Below are 17,901 nucleotides of genomic sequence, written 5' to 3' on the forward strand. Positions count from 1 at the left end.
GTGTTGACAGTGCATTGGCCGTGAACGAAAAAGCTATTGCTTTAAAATCCCGGATAGGTAGGCGGGCGTGGCAGCTTGGTGCAACTTACTGGTGTAGTGGCGCCAGCACGTGGTGGCCGCCAGAACTAAGGCGCACCGCTGCGCCAAGAGATGGCGCACGAGATGCGGCCTGCGCTAGCAATGCTAGGGTTTGCGTTGCTAAGTGCTCGTGTCTCTGAAATGATATGCTGAGGAGTCCAGGCCGCTAAAGAGGGCCATTAAAGCTGTAGCAGCACCATAGCCGGCAGCAATGCAGTGGAAGATGAGACAGAGCCACTGCTCGGGGCCTCCGTGTTTGTACAGAGTGCATGCTGTAACTCTCAGTTTTCTCTCCTGGTAGCATCAGAGTCAGTCGCAGCCTGTGTCCGCCGTGCATTATTTGTGCTTGCCTCACACTCTTCCGAGTACTAATATAATTTCATGCTGTAGACCTGTGTTTTTCTCGTGTCCTTAATTACACCATGCAATCAAGCTACGCCCTTAAGGCATAGCTTAAGTGTCCCCCGAATATTTTGTTTCCTGGATTCTTGAAATTCAAAATACCTCGAAAAGATTAGAGTTTTCCAAACATTCCTGTTTGCTTCAAAGCACAAACCAACACCGCACTCTTCGCTTCAATCTAAACATTAAAATTTCTGCAGAACTCTACCCATGCATAATAACAGTGTCGCAGCAACAGCTTACCTTCTGGTTCAAGATCCTGTGCAGCCTTGGCAGGAGGCGAGTGGCTATGGCCGTGTGAATGCCTGTGGCTACCTTTTCGCTCAGGGCTTTGTCCTTGCTGTCGCCCGAAGTCTCTTCCACCTCTCCTTTCAGAGAGAAAGTAGAAACACATAAAACAATAATATTTCAACGTCTGCTCGAAAAACAAGGACCCCAGTTTTCGTTTCTACAAGGCTGGTGTGATGATTGAATGCTCCCGCTCACCATTTTCCTGAGGAAGCTCGTTTTCATCCGCAGCATTCTCCTCCTGGTCAGGCTCTGCATCAACCCTTTCATCACCTTCCTCCGCGGCTCCTTTCTCGGTTTGGCTTGCATCCTCAGGCGGATTGGCAACTCCCGGCTTCTGGCGGATGCCTTTGGACTTGCTGAGGTCAAAGTGGAATGCGTCCAGGATGCCCACCACTAACCTGTCAATGAAATAAAAGCATGTTTGTGCCCAAAGGCGAATGAGACTATGCAAGCGCAAAACGGGCAATAAAGTTGATATCCCTTTCTTAAAATTGTTTTATGGGTGGCCATGTCACGTTTAAGGCAATATTTTTTTAATGAAAACTAAGCATCCGATATAATATGGACCAACCTACATGCACAGCCAACCTATTTGCAAGGTCTAAAGAGCTTTCGGCCAAGCAGCGGGTAGGACCACACCTCGTGGAGGTACAATTCTGAATGATGAGTTTCGTAACTCAAGCCTCAATTTTTGACCAGTCAGGGCAGAAACTGGTGTTTTTGGTGGGGGTGGTTGATTCATGCACAGCAACATATGGTACCTGCCACATCAGCGTCTGTTTTAAACTATAATCACGTGCAGTACAGCACAAGCTTTATGGAGTGCTGGAGTGCATGACGGTGCAATCAACAAATGCGTCAAGCCAAAACACTAGACAATGAAATACACGGAACTGCACACAGGGCACCTGATCCCTGTTATGCAGACAAGAACTCGAAGCTTTCATGCATACATTTCAGCCATAGACCACCTGAACAATGCAAGCAGCAGTGTTACACATGCATGCACCGATTTTGGAAGGTGTTAAAAGTAGCATGCAGATGAGCAAAAGGGTGCCGCTTTACATCGCTGCATGAATAGCTACAGACGGTTTTCCAATGCACTGCAAATGACTGCGAAAGCCATTCCCCAACATATAGCTTTGAGATCTTGTTTTTTTCTAATAAACTTTTGAGAAACTGTACTTGGAAAATGCTACTGAAGAATGTTTTTGAGATAAGCAGTGATACTGCTGTAAAAAATTGTGGGGAGGGACACTTAAGTTCCGTCTTTAAAGGTATGACGGGACAACAGTCCCTACTGCCCATGCAGACATAGACACTGTGTATTCTACATGACAGACTACACAACATACATACAGTCGTGTCAAGCCCCGCTTTAGACAAGCCATACGAATGTGCCTGTGTGGCCTAGCGGGAGCGTGTCTGACTCGCAACCCAAAAGTCAGGGAATACAGCAATGAGTCTGCTGCATAGCAGCTTGAGAGGCGACACTAGTAACGCGAGTCACCATCTGCTGTGTGTTTATATGAGCATGAGGAGCAAGATGGTGACCGATGACCCGAGCGCTTGACGCGTTGCTTGCAGTTGCTCCGATCGCTGAAGATCCGATGCGTCACTTGTGTGCCCGACGTCATCTATGGCAGTTCCTTGTGATAGCCACTTTTTCGACCAATTAAGATATTTCGGTAACAACAGGAACAACGACAACAATACCAACACCGGCTGTTCTGCAGAACAGGGCCCTTATGCTGTCGAGTAATAAGAACACTTTCAAAACTCCAAGAACTACACTGTATTCCGCCCTCACCGCACAGCCATCTTGTGGTGCTCCGAGTCCCGCTGCAGCTGTAGCAGGTAGCGCGACAGGGTCGCTTCATAGTGGCGCCAAGGCAACCGGCCACACAGCGCCCCCACCACATCAATGGCCGCATCCACGAGTGCTGTGTGCTTTGTGTATGCGTTGTTAAACAGGTAGCATGAGCTCAAGGGCAGCATCACGCCACAGATGGCCGTCGGTGCCAGCGAGGTCAGCTCACCCGCCCTTAGAGCAGTCGCGAGCCGCGTCAGGGCCCGTGCTCGCCGGTGCATCTGAAGCAGAAAAGCAGATACAGCGGCATGTCAATCTCGAAGAAAACAGGAAAACAGCTAAAATGGCGCTGCAAAGGAAGGTGTAGGAAGTGCTGTCTGGCAGCCACATTGTTACTCATGGTGAGAGTCCAACCCAGTATGATCCTGATCATGCAGAAGTCAGACAAACAAAGAAGGAACCACTTCTACTCTGCTCTCTTCTCTTGCATTACCCCCTTATCATTTTTTATCATTTTCCTTTCTACACCTGAGCGCACACTGATGTTTGGAGAAGGCAACAAAAAAAAAGCAATGAGGACGACTCACCTGTATGTGGCAAAGGTTCTCCCAGAAGTCAAGCTCCACGTCCCGTTCACAGCACAACTGGCTGAGGCCGCTGAGGGATGGATGCTCGCCACAGTGACGCAGCAGTTGCGAGAGGACGCGGACAAACTCCAGGCGAGTAGCCTGTTGAGCATGCAACCAGAAATCCCGGTTACCATACAACAGCAGATGCATCAAACAAAAGGTGAATGTCGCAGAGCAACTCTCAGTACTTTGCTGTACACCAATACCACTGTGCGGCATACCGCAATATAGAAACCTTAACCGAAACCTTAAAAGAAACCTTAACCTTAATAGAAACCTTAACCGTTTTTTTTTAATGTTCTAGCATAAGCACACCAGATCGTGTAAATTCTGTAAGGAGCTCACATACTTTATGAATTTTTCCAGAATTGAAAAAGAGAAGCTAACTGCCAAAATGAAGGAGAAAATCTCTCCCTGCTTTCGGACTTGCGGGGCTGACTTGCGGCAACTTCAGGAGCCAGCTAATTTTAGCCACACAAAACCGGCAGCGCAACCACACCAGAACTAGTAAAAAGCCTGGTACATGGTGCCTCTCTTAACGCCATCTTAATTAATGATGTCTGATTCGTCGGTCGACCAACAGGTCGAAAAGCAACTTCCGGCCTCACCTCTGACTTGCCACGCAGCCCCTGGCGGATTTCACCCATAAGTGCCCCAGTGACACACTTCTCGAAGGTAGCCTTCTCCGCCGTCAGCCAGGAGCGGAACACTGGCCCCATCTGAGCCAACGCCAGGGAGGCTGCATCTCGTAGAGCAAGGTCGTCCACCTGTCCCAACAGTGCACACATTGTGTCACATTCAAACCCTGGATCCACTCCAAAGGAATGCTACTGTAGAAACAATGCAGTGATGATGGAGTGCAAAATTACAATGCTGTGCTCCAATGACAGCACCGTGCCCTTGCCTGTTTCGTCTATCCACTGCATCATGTCATGTCATGTCATGTCATGTCGTTTTACCAATGTGAAATACTGCTGCTGGTACAGAGCAGGTTACAGGCATCACGAAAGAATACACTTATATAGAACGAAATTAACGATAAGATAAGAATGAAACATGCACCAGTTATCAGTGCATTCTTTGACTTGTACTCTGGGAGTCACACCAAAAAGAAAGCTTTACAAGGGTCAGGCAAGAACACAGACCCCATCGCAAACAGCGCGAGTAGAAGTGGTTACACTAGAATCTTGATGATATGAATCTTACGGGGTCGCGAAAAATATTCATATCATACAAAACTTGTATCAAAATCTGTTTGCAGAAAGCACAGGAAATGCATTCGCACAAATTTGTTTATGGCTGATGGAATTTATTTCTGGCTGCACACCTGGGCAGGAAATCTTTATGTGAGGAAGGCAAAAACTGTCCAGCATTGGCATGCAGTGTTTAGGAGGACATTTCCGTCTCTCCACCTGCAACCTGTCAGCTGTCTCCCCTTACTTGTAGGGTAGAAAGACGCTGGACTAAGAATGGCTCAACAAAACTAATTAATACGGAATAACAGAATCAGAATAAGAATAGATTGGCACCTGAAAGAAAAACGCTACAGCACTTCCTCAGCATCAGTCAAATTGATCTTTTGGTTTGGTTTTTGAGAAAAGGAAATGGCAAAGTAACTGTCTCTCATATTTTGGTGGACACCCAAACCACACCTGAAGAAGGGATAAAGGAGGGAGCCAAAGAAGAAAGGAAGAAAGAGGTGCTGTAGTGGAGGGTAGTGGAGGTCTGGTGTAATATGGACCCCCTGGGGATCTTTAACTTGCACCGATATCCCTTTTGTGTTTGGCGCCTTTTGTGTTTCTCCTGTTCCCTAAATTAAAAAAAAAAAATTCACACCACCCCAAAGTTTGTATCAACCATGATACAGTACCACTGAGATTCCCCTGTATAAGGATTGGAAATGTGCAGTAACTGCTACCTTTGCAACAGGCACTTCAGCCAGTACTGGTTAAAGGAGAGATTTAACCAAATTTTTTATTAATGTCACTGCATCAAGAGAAATTACAATTACAAACTAGAAAGCAGGAGCTGCAGCTTAACAGCAATCAAAAATACACAATACCAAGATAAGAATGATATAAACTGTGAAGCCATGATATGTGAAAGATCGCTGTCTCAATGACTGATGTAGACAACCATTCCGCATGAAGCCCATGCTGCCCCGATACATTAGTTAGGGACGCTTGGAACAAACACCGTAAAGAACTGCATTGAAGGCAACATCCACTAGCTGAAGGCCAGAAACACAGACAAAAGCTCTTCCTTGTGGCACTCTTGTCTCCTCAAATGACAAGCGACAAAAAGTAAGTGCACAACAAGCACAAAAAATCTATCTCGAAAATCTATCTACCTGCACCTGCCAGCAGGTGCAGGTAGATAGATAAATAGGAGAAACTGCACTCACAGCCCGAATGGTGTACGTGCAGTTGCAAATGACGGCCAGCACGATCCGAACGTCTGGATTGTCCCTCTGCCCTTCCACCAGGGGGGCGGCCATCTTGAATCCCTGCAGCCTCATCTGGTAGTTCGGCTCTTCCGCAGCCCTCGGGTTCCAGGAGTTCACCTGAGCGGAAGGTGTGATAGAAAAAAAAAGAGAGACAGCGAGAATCAGCAGTGTCACAACAACTTCTGGCTGCCCACTTCTCCTGCAGTGGAGAGTTACTGGAGTTCTTTTCTAAACGACTAAGGCAGTCCTTCATCCCTCAGTTCTTTTAAAAACAATGAATATTCAAGTTTGTGAAGTTGTGCTGCAAAAGTCAGTCATTTTCGTGCTCCTCACTCTGTTTCACATGAGTACACTCTCGATAAAATGGATGCCTTTCTTTTGGATCATGTGAATCTGCTGTAACGAGCTTCGAATGTAGTAATATACAGCCTTTGAAGCCCAATTCAACTGCATTTAAGCCAGAACTCTTGTGGTAAATGCAGCTGGACGGCATTAGTGTAAAATGACAACTATACTCCATTTCATACCTAGCACTCAACACTGTGGAGGCTTCAGAAGTATTGTGCCCGCAAAACCATAATACTCTGCCACGTATCATCCATTGTTCCTGAAACCTCGACGAGTGTTTCGACGAAAATTATTAGTGGTACACAACGGAGTGCCAGCATTGAGAATCTTGGTCGAAGCTGCGAGGTACTCACTGTTCGGGCCTTCTGGCTTCATTTTTCAGTTTTTAGGCGCGGATAATACTGCCACATGTCATTCTCACTTCTCGAAGTCTCGGTGAGTCGCAGGACGAAAATGTGGCAAGAGGTAAAACGAAATCTTGGTGGTTTCCAGTCATGACACTTAAGGTCTGTTGCAATAAAATATGCCTGTGTTTGCCTTGGTAGTATGACAAGGTACTTTTTGGGTGCAGACTTAGCCTGCGTGAACAGGCACTCTAGCTTTGGCAGCATTGACTGCTATATATGAAACAGAATATAGGGTCATGATGAAGACACCCCCGACAGCAGTAATCGCCAGGTAGGAGACGAGGTTAAAGGGACATCGAGGTCAAATTCAAGTTGGCCTGTGCAGATAGATTATTGCATTGACAGAGAGGCTGTTTTTGCTGCAAACAAAGCTTTTATATGTTCCAAACAGGCTAAAAAACTGATATACAGTCATTGACACCACTGGCCATTTTACAAACTGTGATGAGGTCCGTATTTTTTTCTTCCCGCGGGTCCTCCGAGGCTTGACTGCACCCCCATCCACTTTCAGCCACCAATGATAGAGTCCCTTTTATCACTGATGTCATAAGTTTGAAACAAGTGGCGGAAAAAAAAAAATGCCACTTTTACATTAGATTTCCTAAGCAATAAATGCGTCTTTTGCTGCTGGACAGATGTGAACAAAGGCAAGAGGAGCCAAGGAATCAATTTCAACTGAGAACAATAACTGCACTGAAGAGGAAAACAAAGGAGTAAGTGCACAACGAAAGCCAACCTTGGCGATAAACGACGACAGCTCGGCAAAGCGGGGAACCCGTTCGGCCACGGCAGCGTAGATGTCGCACAGGAGACGTCTTGACTGGTGGTTGGTCAGGCTCGAGAACAGAATGGCAGTGTACCTGGAAATGCAAAGCAGCAGATGTGGAGCAAATGAACAACACACAGTACCCTGGTGCCTTCAAACAAGGCACCCCCTCGTTGATGACGTACCCCAAAAGGGTGTCCGGGCTGTCAGCAACCTTGGCCAGGTTGAGGACCGTTGATAGTTTCTGCTGGTCGGAATCCTGAAAAACGAGAGCGCACATGACGCAAGTTACGAACGTGTCTGATAATTTAGTTAGTGCGGTGCGTCGTACTAGTAACGCAGACAAGCACGACTCTAGGTTAGACCTATAGCTCAATTGTGCTCAAAGTTTCCACAGGGACTATTTGCTCATTTCGTCACCAAAGGAAAAGTGTATGGTGTTTGCTGCGAAGCGCAGCGGCAACTCAGAATTCAGTTGTTGTGAAGATGACGCAGCTCCTCGCGCTACAAAAGCAAAATGTTTGCCTTTCATGGTGACAGGAGGCACCACACCCTTTACATAATCGAACTGAGCATTCTTTTCAAGAGCTAACCATAGATGTTTACTTTGAATCCCCTAAATATACGTCAGAAAACCCACTAATACTAAATGCAACCTCTATGCGAAATTTCAATGCAACCACTAGAACCCTTAACACCAATCCCCTTTGTCAATGCAGCACTTAGACAGCAGTGAATACGGCAGGGTAGGAGATACATCAATGCTCAATGTTAGAAGTGAAGATGCATCAAATTACTAATTGCGAGTTTTTTTTTTTCATTACAAATAGACTCCAATTAGATCACTGCAAGAAATATGCAAATGAGAAGAAATGTCTTTTTTTTTTTCCTTTCGGTATGGGTCCTCTTGAATGAGTGGATTTAAAAACAAAAGCAGCAAATAAAAGCAGTCTGACATCTCAGTGATCAGATGCACAACTGAGCACTTATTTATTTATTTATTTCAGTATACTGCAAGCCAGAGTTGGCCCAAGCAGGAGGGGCATACAACTAAAAAAATTTCTAAAAGAGCACCAGCTACAAAACCGCGAGTCAGTAAACAGGACACAAAACCAGAGTCATCAAACAAGATACTGGGAGCCATACAATAAGTTCTTGAGCTCCTTCTCAAAATTCCTAGACTTACATAGACCCGAAGGAAGGCCATTCCACTCCGCGACAGTGTTCAGAAAAAAACTGTTCTTAAACCCACTAGTTCGCGCGAAAATTGGTGCTAATGACTGCTCATGTACATGACGTGTTCTCGTAGTGCTCGCCAGCTTCACACAATCAGGAAGATCAGCCTTCAGATTTCCAGACATGTAATTATGAAGCAGTACTAGACGGGTAACTTTTCTTCTTATTGCCAAGAACTGTAAATTACTCTTTCGAATTAATGCAGTTGGAGAGTCTATCCTTCTATATTTCCCATAAATAAAACAAACTGCTTTTCGCTGAACACGCTCCAGTTGAGCAATGTCTTTCTTGTTATGCGGGTCCCACACTGCTGCCGCATATTCAAGTCGGGACCTAACACAAGCCTTGTATGCAGTGATTCTGGTGCTCACGGGAGAGTTTCTGAGTTTTCTTTTAATAAACCATAATTTCTTTACTGCTGATGAGCAGATGTCAGCGATATGAGTGGACCAAGTAAGTTTGTTCGTGAGGGTTACTCCGAGGTACTTATAGCTTTCTACTTCTAAAATGGGATGATTGTGAAGTATATAACTGTGAAATCTGGGCACTTTTTTCCTTGTGATTCTTAATAGTACAGTTTTGTTTGGGTTAATATCCATGCCCCAGCGCTCACACCAGTCCGCAATTACTAATACAGTTTTTTGAAGTGACAAGTGGTCAGAATCACCTACTACCACTTTAGTGATGCTCAGGTTATTCACTGTGGCACCTTCAGCCATCTGCAATATCGCTTTCAGTATCTGCTAGCTCCTATCCAACTAATTTCCCAAATGTTTTCTTCAAGAACTTTTTAATCAATGAACACGAACATCATCCAGTTAAAAAATTTAAAAGAAGCTGTTTACCAAATACTTAGGTGCCAAAGCAATACTATGGGCTACAAGGCACGCTGTAGTGCTCGGCTCTGGTTTTAATTTCGGTAATTCTGGTTTTAATTCTTGCATGCAGTCTAACCGAACCCATAACTTGTGTTCAGAAGCCAAATGCAACGGTCACTGAGCCATCAGGGCAGGTCTACAGAAAAACTTGAGAAACAGTCTGTAGTGAGCATGCCATTTGAAGTCATGTTACACGATTAGCAACAGCATATCTACTAATGCAAGAGGATTAAACGCCACAGTTTCAATGTCTCGACTACTTTAAAATTTGAGGCCTGTTCACTCACGTAAGCCTGGCTGTGAAGCTTCCGGAATCCAACGACAAACAGTTTGGCCAGCTCCGCGCACTGGAGTGAGTTAGTCAGAAGTCCACTTATCCTAAAAAAGAAAAAAAAAGATCATGCTCGTCAAGGAGCGTAAGTGAAAGCTCTGTGTTTTCCAGCAAGAAAAGTCATATCACATTTCTTATTCTACCAATGCTGATTTCAGAGGCAGGCAAGGCCGCAGACAGCCCATTTCCTGCACAGAACACCGTGGTTGGCTTTGAAATTGAAATTATTGAATTGAATTATTGAATGAAATTGAAATTGAACTTGAAATTATGAGTCAGGGTGGCAGTGCTACCGTTAGCCACGGAGAACATGCATTTAAAAAAGCCCTTTTGTGACAAATGCGCACGGCTTCGCAGTTAAACCTTTGCAGTTCAACACAGTTCACAGACTGGGTTCCAGGAAACTTGCAAAGCTTTCGGGCTCCCCGAGAACATAAAACCAAGTGCGACTCAACCCCCCACCCCTTCCTTCCTTTATCCACTTTATTTTGGGACTGACCATGCTGTAATTCTTAATAGGAGACTGCATCCTGTACAGCCTGCCACTGTTAATAAAACTTGGCATTTTTCGAGGTGCACATGGGCTGCGAGGGACGCCGTAGTGGAGGGCTCCAAATTAATTCAGACCACCTGGATTTCTTTAATGTGCGCTGCCGTCGCGCAGCACATGAATGTTTTGTATTTCATCTCCATCAAAAATGCTGCAACCGTGGCCCGGATTCGATCGCACGAGTTCAGGATCAGTTTCCAAAATGCCACAGCCACTATGCCACCAGACACCGTGCATCTGCATTTTTTTTTTTTTGCTTGCACGTTAGGCGGGACGAGCGGGAAGCCAAGAAACTCTGCAATCCTCAGTACCTTTCAGAAGCTGTTAGAGTTCCCATGTGCTAAAAGGATCGAGAAACCCTGACCTAGCTAATGTATCGACCCAAGCATAAGCCGATTGCTTTTACTGAAACTCCGAACATGAAACTCTGAGATTGGCTTAGGTCTAACACTGCCATCGTCATTGCTGCTATTGCGCAAGCAATGAGGCCTCTTTCACGCATGTTATTGTTAGGCCCATGCCTTGCGCATCCACGCTATCTTTCAGTGCAGTTCAGCTGTATGCCTAGTGTGCTTTGTTTCGCGACGCAAAGTCTATAACAACAAATAAGCAGTGTCATTACACTTCTGCTTTCAAGCGGAAAGTTGTGTTAGTAGCGGAAAGGTAATCAAATCTTCAGAAACAGCATGGATATGACGTGGAGAGACAAACACAGACAGCAACGAGACTAGCTCTTCAACTGTGCTGCTACACGAAAGCCGTTGTTTTGCCGACCCCGCAGAAGCCGCCATCATGATGTAGAACATGGAGCTGCTCAATTTGCCAAGACACAGAGGGCTGCAGCAACTCTAGTGACCATGAATATCATAAAAGCGAAAGCCGGGGAAGCCGCAAAAGCATGAGGCGTGTTCTGCACCGAATTCAAAGCAAGCGGAGGCTAGCTTCAGAGATTCGTGAAAAAGCTTGGGTTTAGCCTGCCGCGGCGAACTTTTCTTGCTCAGGCTTATCTTCTTTCCGCTGACCTGCATTCGAGGGCTTTATTATTTTATTTTTTTAGGCTTTGCAATATCCAGGGGTTGGCTTGCAATCGAGTCCGGCTTACATTCGAGTAAATACAGTATTACAAAAGCATAAACATCCCCAGGCAAATTACATTAAGAGAAACCAGAATAAGAAGAGCAAAATGTAGAAATGAGAAACAGGAAGTGCGTACCTCAACAAGATGTTCAGTTCGACCGGTGACAGCGGTTTCTGCGTCTTCACAGCAAATTCCACAACCGCTTTCAGCTTGAGCAACACGTGGGACACATACGGCAGCATCAACAGTGCACCATATTCACTACCACCATCCCATTTTTCTGCAACACAGTAAACAAGAACAAAATCCATGCCTATCTGCGTGTTAACAATGACATAAATTACACCTATGACACATGTGCAAAGGCAAGACACTTCCCTCAACTCTGCTGATAAGAACATAGCAACAACTGCAAATGCGTGCCATTTTGCATCGAGTTTAAAATAATCTTCCCCCAATTTAAATGAAAAAAAAAAAAACATAGTACAGCAGAACCCCACTATAGCAATGTCGCTCGGACCGCCAAAAATCTTTATATATTATAGAGTTGCTGAGGATAGCTATGAGGATGATGTTTGGTAATTTCGCTGCTCAAGGGGGAAGAGAGTCTTAGAAAAAAAATTTTTCTTAATGAAGTCACAATTCTGAAATCTTCAGGGAACATGTATTTTTGTGTGCTGATTCTAAATATGTCATTTAATTTCAAGTACTACAACAATTCCTTGAGCACTTATGCAATATGTTATGTAACTTTTTGTGGAGAGCTTTCAAGAAATTCTGCTGCAGGAAACTTGCTAGAATGCATGCCATTGGTTTCTCTTGACATTAAGCTATGCAATAAAGGTAAAATTATCATCCTGCCTGTCATAGAAGTTGAGTTATAGGATTTTGAAGTTGCCACATCAGAAACAGGAATGCAAAGTTTCTTCCCGTTTGTGAAGTAGCAAGTTCAAAACGCTGTAACGCAACTTCTACGATAGGCAGGGTAATAATTTTACCCTTATTGCATGCAGCAGATTTTCTTGAAAGTTCTCCACAAAAAGTTACATAACATATTGCATAAGTGCCCAAGGAATTGTTGTCGTACATGAAATTAAATGTCATATTTGGAATCGGCACACAAAAATACGTTTCCTGAAGATTTCATAATTGTGACTTCATTAATAAAGAATTTTTTTCTAAGACCAGCTTCCCAAATGCATAGTGTTGGTTTCGAAAAGAAACACTTAGTGATATCAATAATATCTTCCATCCTGCTCTTATCACTCCATTATCTTTTTTTACACTCCAATCTTTTGACAAGACCATAGTAACACTTGTTAAAATTTTATGTTTAGTACCGCATTTGCACAAAGATATTGCGGCCATGAATAAGACGCAACATGGGGGGGCATTTAATTCGATATGAAAACCAAAGCTTTGCATGAGCAAAGCACCGTCCTCCGTGGCCTCAGTGTAAAATAAGAGGCAGTAACTACAAAACATGCAGGACTCAGACAAGTGCGGCAACACGCCCCAAAGTGCCGCCATTTTTCTGTGCTTCGCACTGCTCAGTGCTGCTAATGTTTGCACTTTTTTCTCCTTCCCTACTCGTCGCTACTCTTACTGCCTTCCCTTGATCAACAGCCTGAACCACCATCTATCCACGTTCAAAGCCAGTGTTTGCGCATGTGTGCCGTGCGCTTCGCCCAACAGCTTCAAGGCCTTTGAAAAGTTGGCTTCTTCTTGCTGCTCACGAAGCTGATGGTTAAGCAAAAACAAAGCGTGCAGTTTCGTCACAGTCGATATCCACGCACATTCGGCTGTTGAACTTGCGATTTTGCCGCTATGTAGTATCTGTTTCTCTGAGATGACCTAGACTGCGCACATGCCGCGACGTCACTATTCTGTGGGAACTACGTCGCCATGGCCAGATGCTCTTTACTATCAAAGCTTTATTAAAGAAGCCTCCACTGTAAGCAAATAGGAAATGTACAGTTTATGGAAGGCAAAATGAGACTGCGGTTTGACTTCACTAAACCCACGCTTTTACTAGATGCAAGTTTACTACAGTGGGTTACTACTATAATTATTGTGTAATCCATTCCTTGTCATACGCCTAGGTTTTTCTGAGGCCCCACTATGAAATGCTACCACTCACCGGGCAAGTTGGCTGTCGCCCGCCGTGCCTCGATGTCGAAGCAGTCCGACACAACCAACGGTGGAGCCCGTTTGACCTCTTCCCCCTCGTCGCACTCTTCGCTGAGCGACAGAATGTTGTTCACGATCGAGAGAACCAGCTTGAGGATGGACGGTGAAATGTTGGAGTTGGCCAGCAGCGATATGAGGCATGGCAGCGGCGAAGTGCTGGGGTCGTCGGCCTTGTACTTGGCAAATAGCACAAGGTACCTGGCGGAGAAAGCAGCGACAGCCGGCAAGCAGGTCAGGACGTACCTCGGTTTTGCCAGAATAAGCGGGCGTTTAACCACCGCACACACGTGCATAGGGCAACAGCTCCTATTCAAGCCTCGTCAGGACATGGTAAGGCAGATTTTACACCGTCAGCTGTTATAGCTGTTACAGTCGTATTCCCGATGATTCGAATTCGAAATGGACTGAAAATTCGTTCAAACTGTGCAGAGCTTGAATTAACTAGACCTTGAATTCAATACCATTTATGCTGACAGGATCAAAGCACTGCTTTGAATGCACCGGTTGTTCATATTACACGTCTAAATTAGCCAAAGCCCACTGTAATAACCAACAACATAAGTATAAGCTTCTGTGTAGTGTTTTATGGCACGTAGGCAACTAAGGCCATTATGCACCAAATGCAAGGTTTAATATGTCCGTATGAGTAATAATTGAGTAATCATTAATAACTGGTTCATAAATCTAATAATTATCATATAGATTACATTACATATATTTAAAATTATTATCAGTGAAATAATATTGCACTGCAAACTGGTTTCAAAGATAATGGCACTTGCCTATGATTACGGCTCAGGGTGAGGAAGAAGTTGAGCAGAGAGTTCGGCTTTTGCTTTCCAGCCAGTTCGGCCAAGTGAGGCAGCTGGGAATCAAAAGTTGTGGACCACCGTTAAAACAATGACCGACACAAGTGACGGATAGTCAACAATCACTTGTGAAAAGCAAAGCCCACCTGAGGCCACACCACCGACTCGAACACAGCATCAATCTCCGCGGACGTGAAGTCATACGTGTCAAACCGTTCGAAGAACTGAAAGAAGACAGCAGAAAAGAAAGGACAAGGGAGGGAAGGAATGATTTTGAAACAACCAAGCCAGCGGTGACAAAAAAATGCGGAATAAAAAAAGGAGTTGCAAAACAGGATTTGTAAACCCTAACTCTAAACAGCACGCCGATTCCCAGAGCAAGTACCCAACAACCTCTGCAGAGCTGCCCCTCAAAGCAGCACTGTCCACAATTTCTGATCAAGAAATCGAGACGTTAGCTAAAATTGCAGATAATGCTGAGGTTCTTGATTTTACCCTTTTGTGACACTCCAACTTCCTTGTTTCTGGGCACACTCTAAATTCCCAAGAATAGGTCGCCGCCACTGGTTGCAGAGCATCCTTCAGGCAGCATTTGCCTCTTTATTCTTGAGTTGTATCCGACATTAGATATCTTAGATCTAGATATGGTAGAGGCCGCTCCTCGGTTTCTGGCTTTGCACCACATCTGCCATGAGTGCCCCGCATCAGATTACTAAAGAATGCCATCAAAGAGCCCATGGTTTGCAGGTGCCCATTTTACGGGCTGTCGCTGCTGCGTCTCTGGGCCGAGCTCGCCAAATGGTCTAGAGGCAGGTCGGGCAGCGAAATGCACTAGAGACACCACAGCCAAGTGCATTGTGTGTCGGAGTTTACAGCACCCAGCGTAGAGCTCACGGTCCGGGCACCAAGATTCACCGACAACACATGATTCGCTCAGTAACCATTGTGGCTCTTTATCGTGCGGACAGGCCAAAGGCCCATCGGACGAAGGGCGGCTTCAGGGTTGCGATAATCATCATCTGCGGGGCAACACAGACCAGCAGAGGGGGCAAACTATTATCATTGCAACTTCTTCTAAATGACTAAAATCCCCAAAATTCGCCTAGCTAGCTTAAAAAAACTAGCTGGAATACAAATGTTGTTTTGAAATCTGCACAGAACGTTACATATCTGCATCAAATTTGGTTACATTTCATGTATAATTAATGAAAACAGTTCTAATAATAGAATCCCCCCATTAATACCACAATCACATCATTGTTCACAATTACCACTGCCATCATCATCATCATCAGGCTAACTACGCCCACCACTGCAGGACAAAGGCCTCTCACATGTCTCTCCAACTAACCTTGCCTTGCGCCAGCTGCGGCCAGCATACCCCCTGCAAACTAGCTGATCTCGTCCACCCACCTAACTCTCTGCCGTCCCATGCGGCGCTTGCACTCCCTTGTAACCCACTCTGCTACACAAAGTGACCATGGGTTATAGCAGTCTTCACTATAATAGGATACAACTCAAGAATAACGCGGCACATGCCTCTCACAGGAGGCCCTGCAATCAAGAGTGTCGACCTACTGTCCTGTCACAGCTCTTTGATCATACCAGTTGCAAAACTCTGAGTCAAAAACCAATACCAGTGGTCACCTTGCAGAAGTTAGCAGACTGTCGCGCTACCTATGAGCTGGGCTGTTAGTTATCGGGGGCATGTATTTTTTTTAAGCAGCGCAGAGCAGTTCATCTGAATGCCAAGGGTGGCATGGCAGTCAGTTACAACCTCAGAGTTCTGGCCCCCACTCAGGCCGCTGGATTTACACACAGGCCCTATCGGTAGTATAACTCAACCGTTAAGATCAAAGAGTGGAATTAGCCGGACAAGTTGGTTCGTGACACATCTGCTAGCAGCCATGGAAGGTGCAAAAAGTTAGCCCCGGCGTCATGACAATCAGTTGACGCCATTGGCTGGAGGCCCTTCTTTGAGGGGCACCTAGCATCCGCTTCGTTCTTAAGTTGTGTCAGGCATCAGATATCTCAGATCTGGATATGGTAGATGCTTTATCACTTTCACAAAGTCCCACAAAGAAAAAGCCGCTGCTCGGTTTCTGGCTTTCCACCGCATCCATCATGCGTGCCCTGCATCAGATTACTAAAGAATGCCATCAAAGAGCCCACGGTTTACGGGTGCCCGTTTTTCCGGGCTGTTGCTGCGTCTCTGGGCCGAGCCCGCCAACTGGTCTCGAGGCAGGTCAGGCATCAAAATGCATTACAGAGACAACACAGCCGAGTGCAATGTGTGTCGGAGTTTACAGCGCCCAGCGTAGAGCTCATGGCTAGGGCACCAAGATTCACCGACAACGCATGATTCGCTCAGTTATCGTTGTGGCTCTTTATCGTGCAGACAGGCCAAAGGCTCATCCGACGAAGGGCGGCTTCAGGGGTGCGACAATCATCATCTGCGGGGCAACACAGGTCAGCGGATGGGTCCAACCTTTCACTGCGGCTTGTTCTTTGGAATCAAATGCCCGGAAATAGCCTGTCAACAAACCCACATATCCATGCGTGCAACATTAACATAGTGAACAACTTCAATGGTTTTCAAAAGGTGCTGAAGAACCCTACCATCCTTTCCTGCCTCATGCATAAGCAAAAAAAAAAGTATGTGGACGCACGACCCTCCAAACAATGACCGAAATAAAATTAATCATAACTGGCTGTCTAGAGAAACAGTCTGCTGCAAGCAATAGCAGTATAACTAAGTCCCAAAATAAAGCAGAAGCTGGAGCATGCATCAACTTAGGTGCTCGGAAAGCCCAAACCTGCACACGCGAGTCACCAACCTGAGAAATGAGGCTGAGCGCTCGTGATCGTAGCACGCGCGTGTTGCCAATGACTGCCCGCACCACCTGGTCCTTCTGGGAGAGGACAGCGCCAGCGTAGGTTGCCACGGCGACAAGCAGCTTGAGGAGAGTGGGCAGAAGCCCAGGTGTCAGCGCTCCCAAGTGGCGGAGCATGTTCTCCACGGTGCCCAGTGTGCTGCGCAAGCCATTAAATCCTATTGATTCAGCATGCCATAGAGTAATAATTTCACCAGAGATAAGTGAGAAGAGGAAGACAAGCAGAGGAGACTTTTCTCAGCTAACTGCTTGTCAGGCTGACTCTGTGTTGGACGCTAACTTGGCTAACTCCCTCCCCCCAAACAAAACTTGGCAATGACAACACTGACAGGCGCAGTTTGCTCCTGTTGAAATCAAACCGACTACAGCGCAACCATTTCAAAAATGCGAAATTCATCAAGTAGCCTGTGGATGCCTTCACAAAACTTCAATAACCATAAAATGAGGTGTGTGTAATACCAGTGCTCCATAAAAAGAAACTCAGTTTCGCGTGAACACATGTACAATATGACTTTCGCACTGCAACCAAGCAGATGATGATGAAGCAATATGCCGAACGGCGACAAAGAAATAGCACCGACCGTAAAACGAACCTACCCAGGAACTTTCACCAGCAGAATTAGCAGCCACCAAATATTGCTCAAAGCTGCAGTAGGTAAGAGGCTGATGTGAACCACACTGGTGTCGCGATACTTCGGTAGAACCTCGTTCGTAAGTTTTTAATGAAAACGGGAAAAAACATATTGTCCGGGAAAACA

The 17,901-nt window shown here is 45.6% G+C and overlaps 1 protein-coding gene across 2 annotated transcripts in view; it reads right to left on the bottom strand.

Moving 5' to 3' along the window:
* LOC144104483 (small subunit processome component 20 homolog) overlaps positions 1-17,901 on the bottom strand; it is an 85,536-nt gene that overhangs the window by 30,037 nt on the left and 37,598 nt on the right. Inside the window, exons 27-40 of one of the 2 annotated variants that reach the window (XM_077637525.1) lie at positions 17,087-17,282; positions 14,396-14,473; positions 14,223-14,305; positions 13,391-13,638; positions 11,386-11,530; positions 9,579-9,669; positions 7,363-7,436; positions 7,148-7,271; positions 5,615-5,773; positions 3,819-3,977; positions 3,169-3,309; positions 2,582-2,862; positions 967-1,169; positions 724-848 (exon numbers count right to left, since the gene is read on the bottom strand). In XM_077637525.1, the coding sequence (XP_077493651.1) occupies positions 724-848; positions 967-1,169; positions 2,582-2,862; positions 3,169-3,309; positions 3,819-3,977; positions 5,615-5,773; positions 7,148-7,271; positions 7,363-7,436; positions 9,579-9,669; positions 11,386-11,530; positions 13,391-13,638; positions 14,223-14,305; positions 14,396-14,473; positions 17,087-17,282 (2,107 nt within the window). The remainder of the gene's footprint in view (positions 1-723; positions 849-966; positions 1,170-2,581; positions 2,863-3,168; positions 3,310-3,818; positions 3,978-5,614; positions 5,774-7,147; positions 7,272-7,362; positions 7,437-9,578; positions 9,670-11,385; positions 11,531-13,390; positions 13,639-14,222; positions 14,306-14,395; positions 14,474-17,086; positions 17,283-17,901) is intronic. The other variant, XM_077637526.1, reaches the window with a different exon arrangement.

This window comes from Amblyomma americanum, chromosome 9 (genome assembly GCF_052857255.1).
Source record: "Amblyomma americanum isolate KBUSLIRL-KWMA chromosome 9, ASM5285725v1, whole genome shotgun sequence".
NCBI classification, from domain to species: domain Eukaryota; kingdom Metazoa; phylum Arthropoda; class Arachnida; order Ixodida; family Ixodidae; genus Amblyomma; species Amblyomma americanum.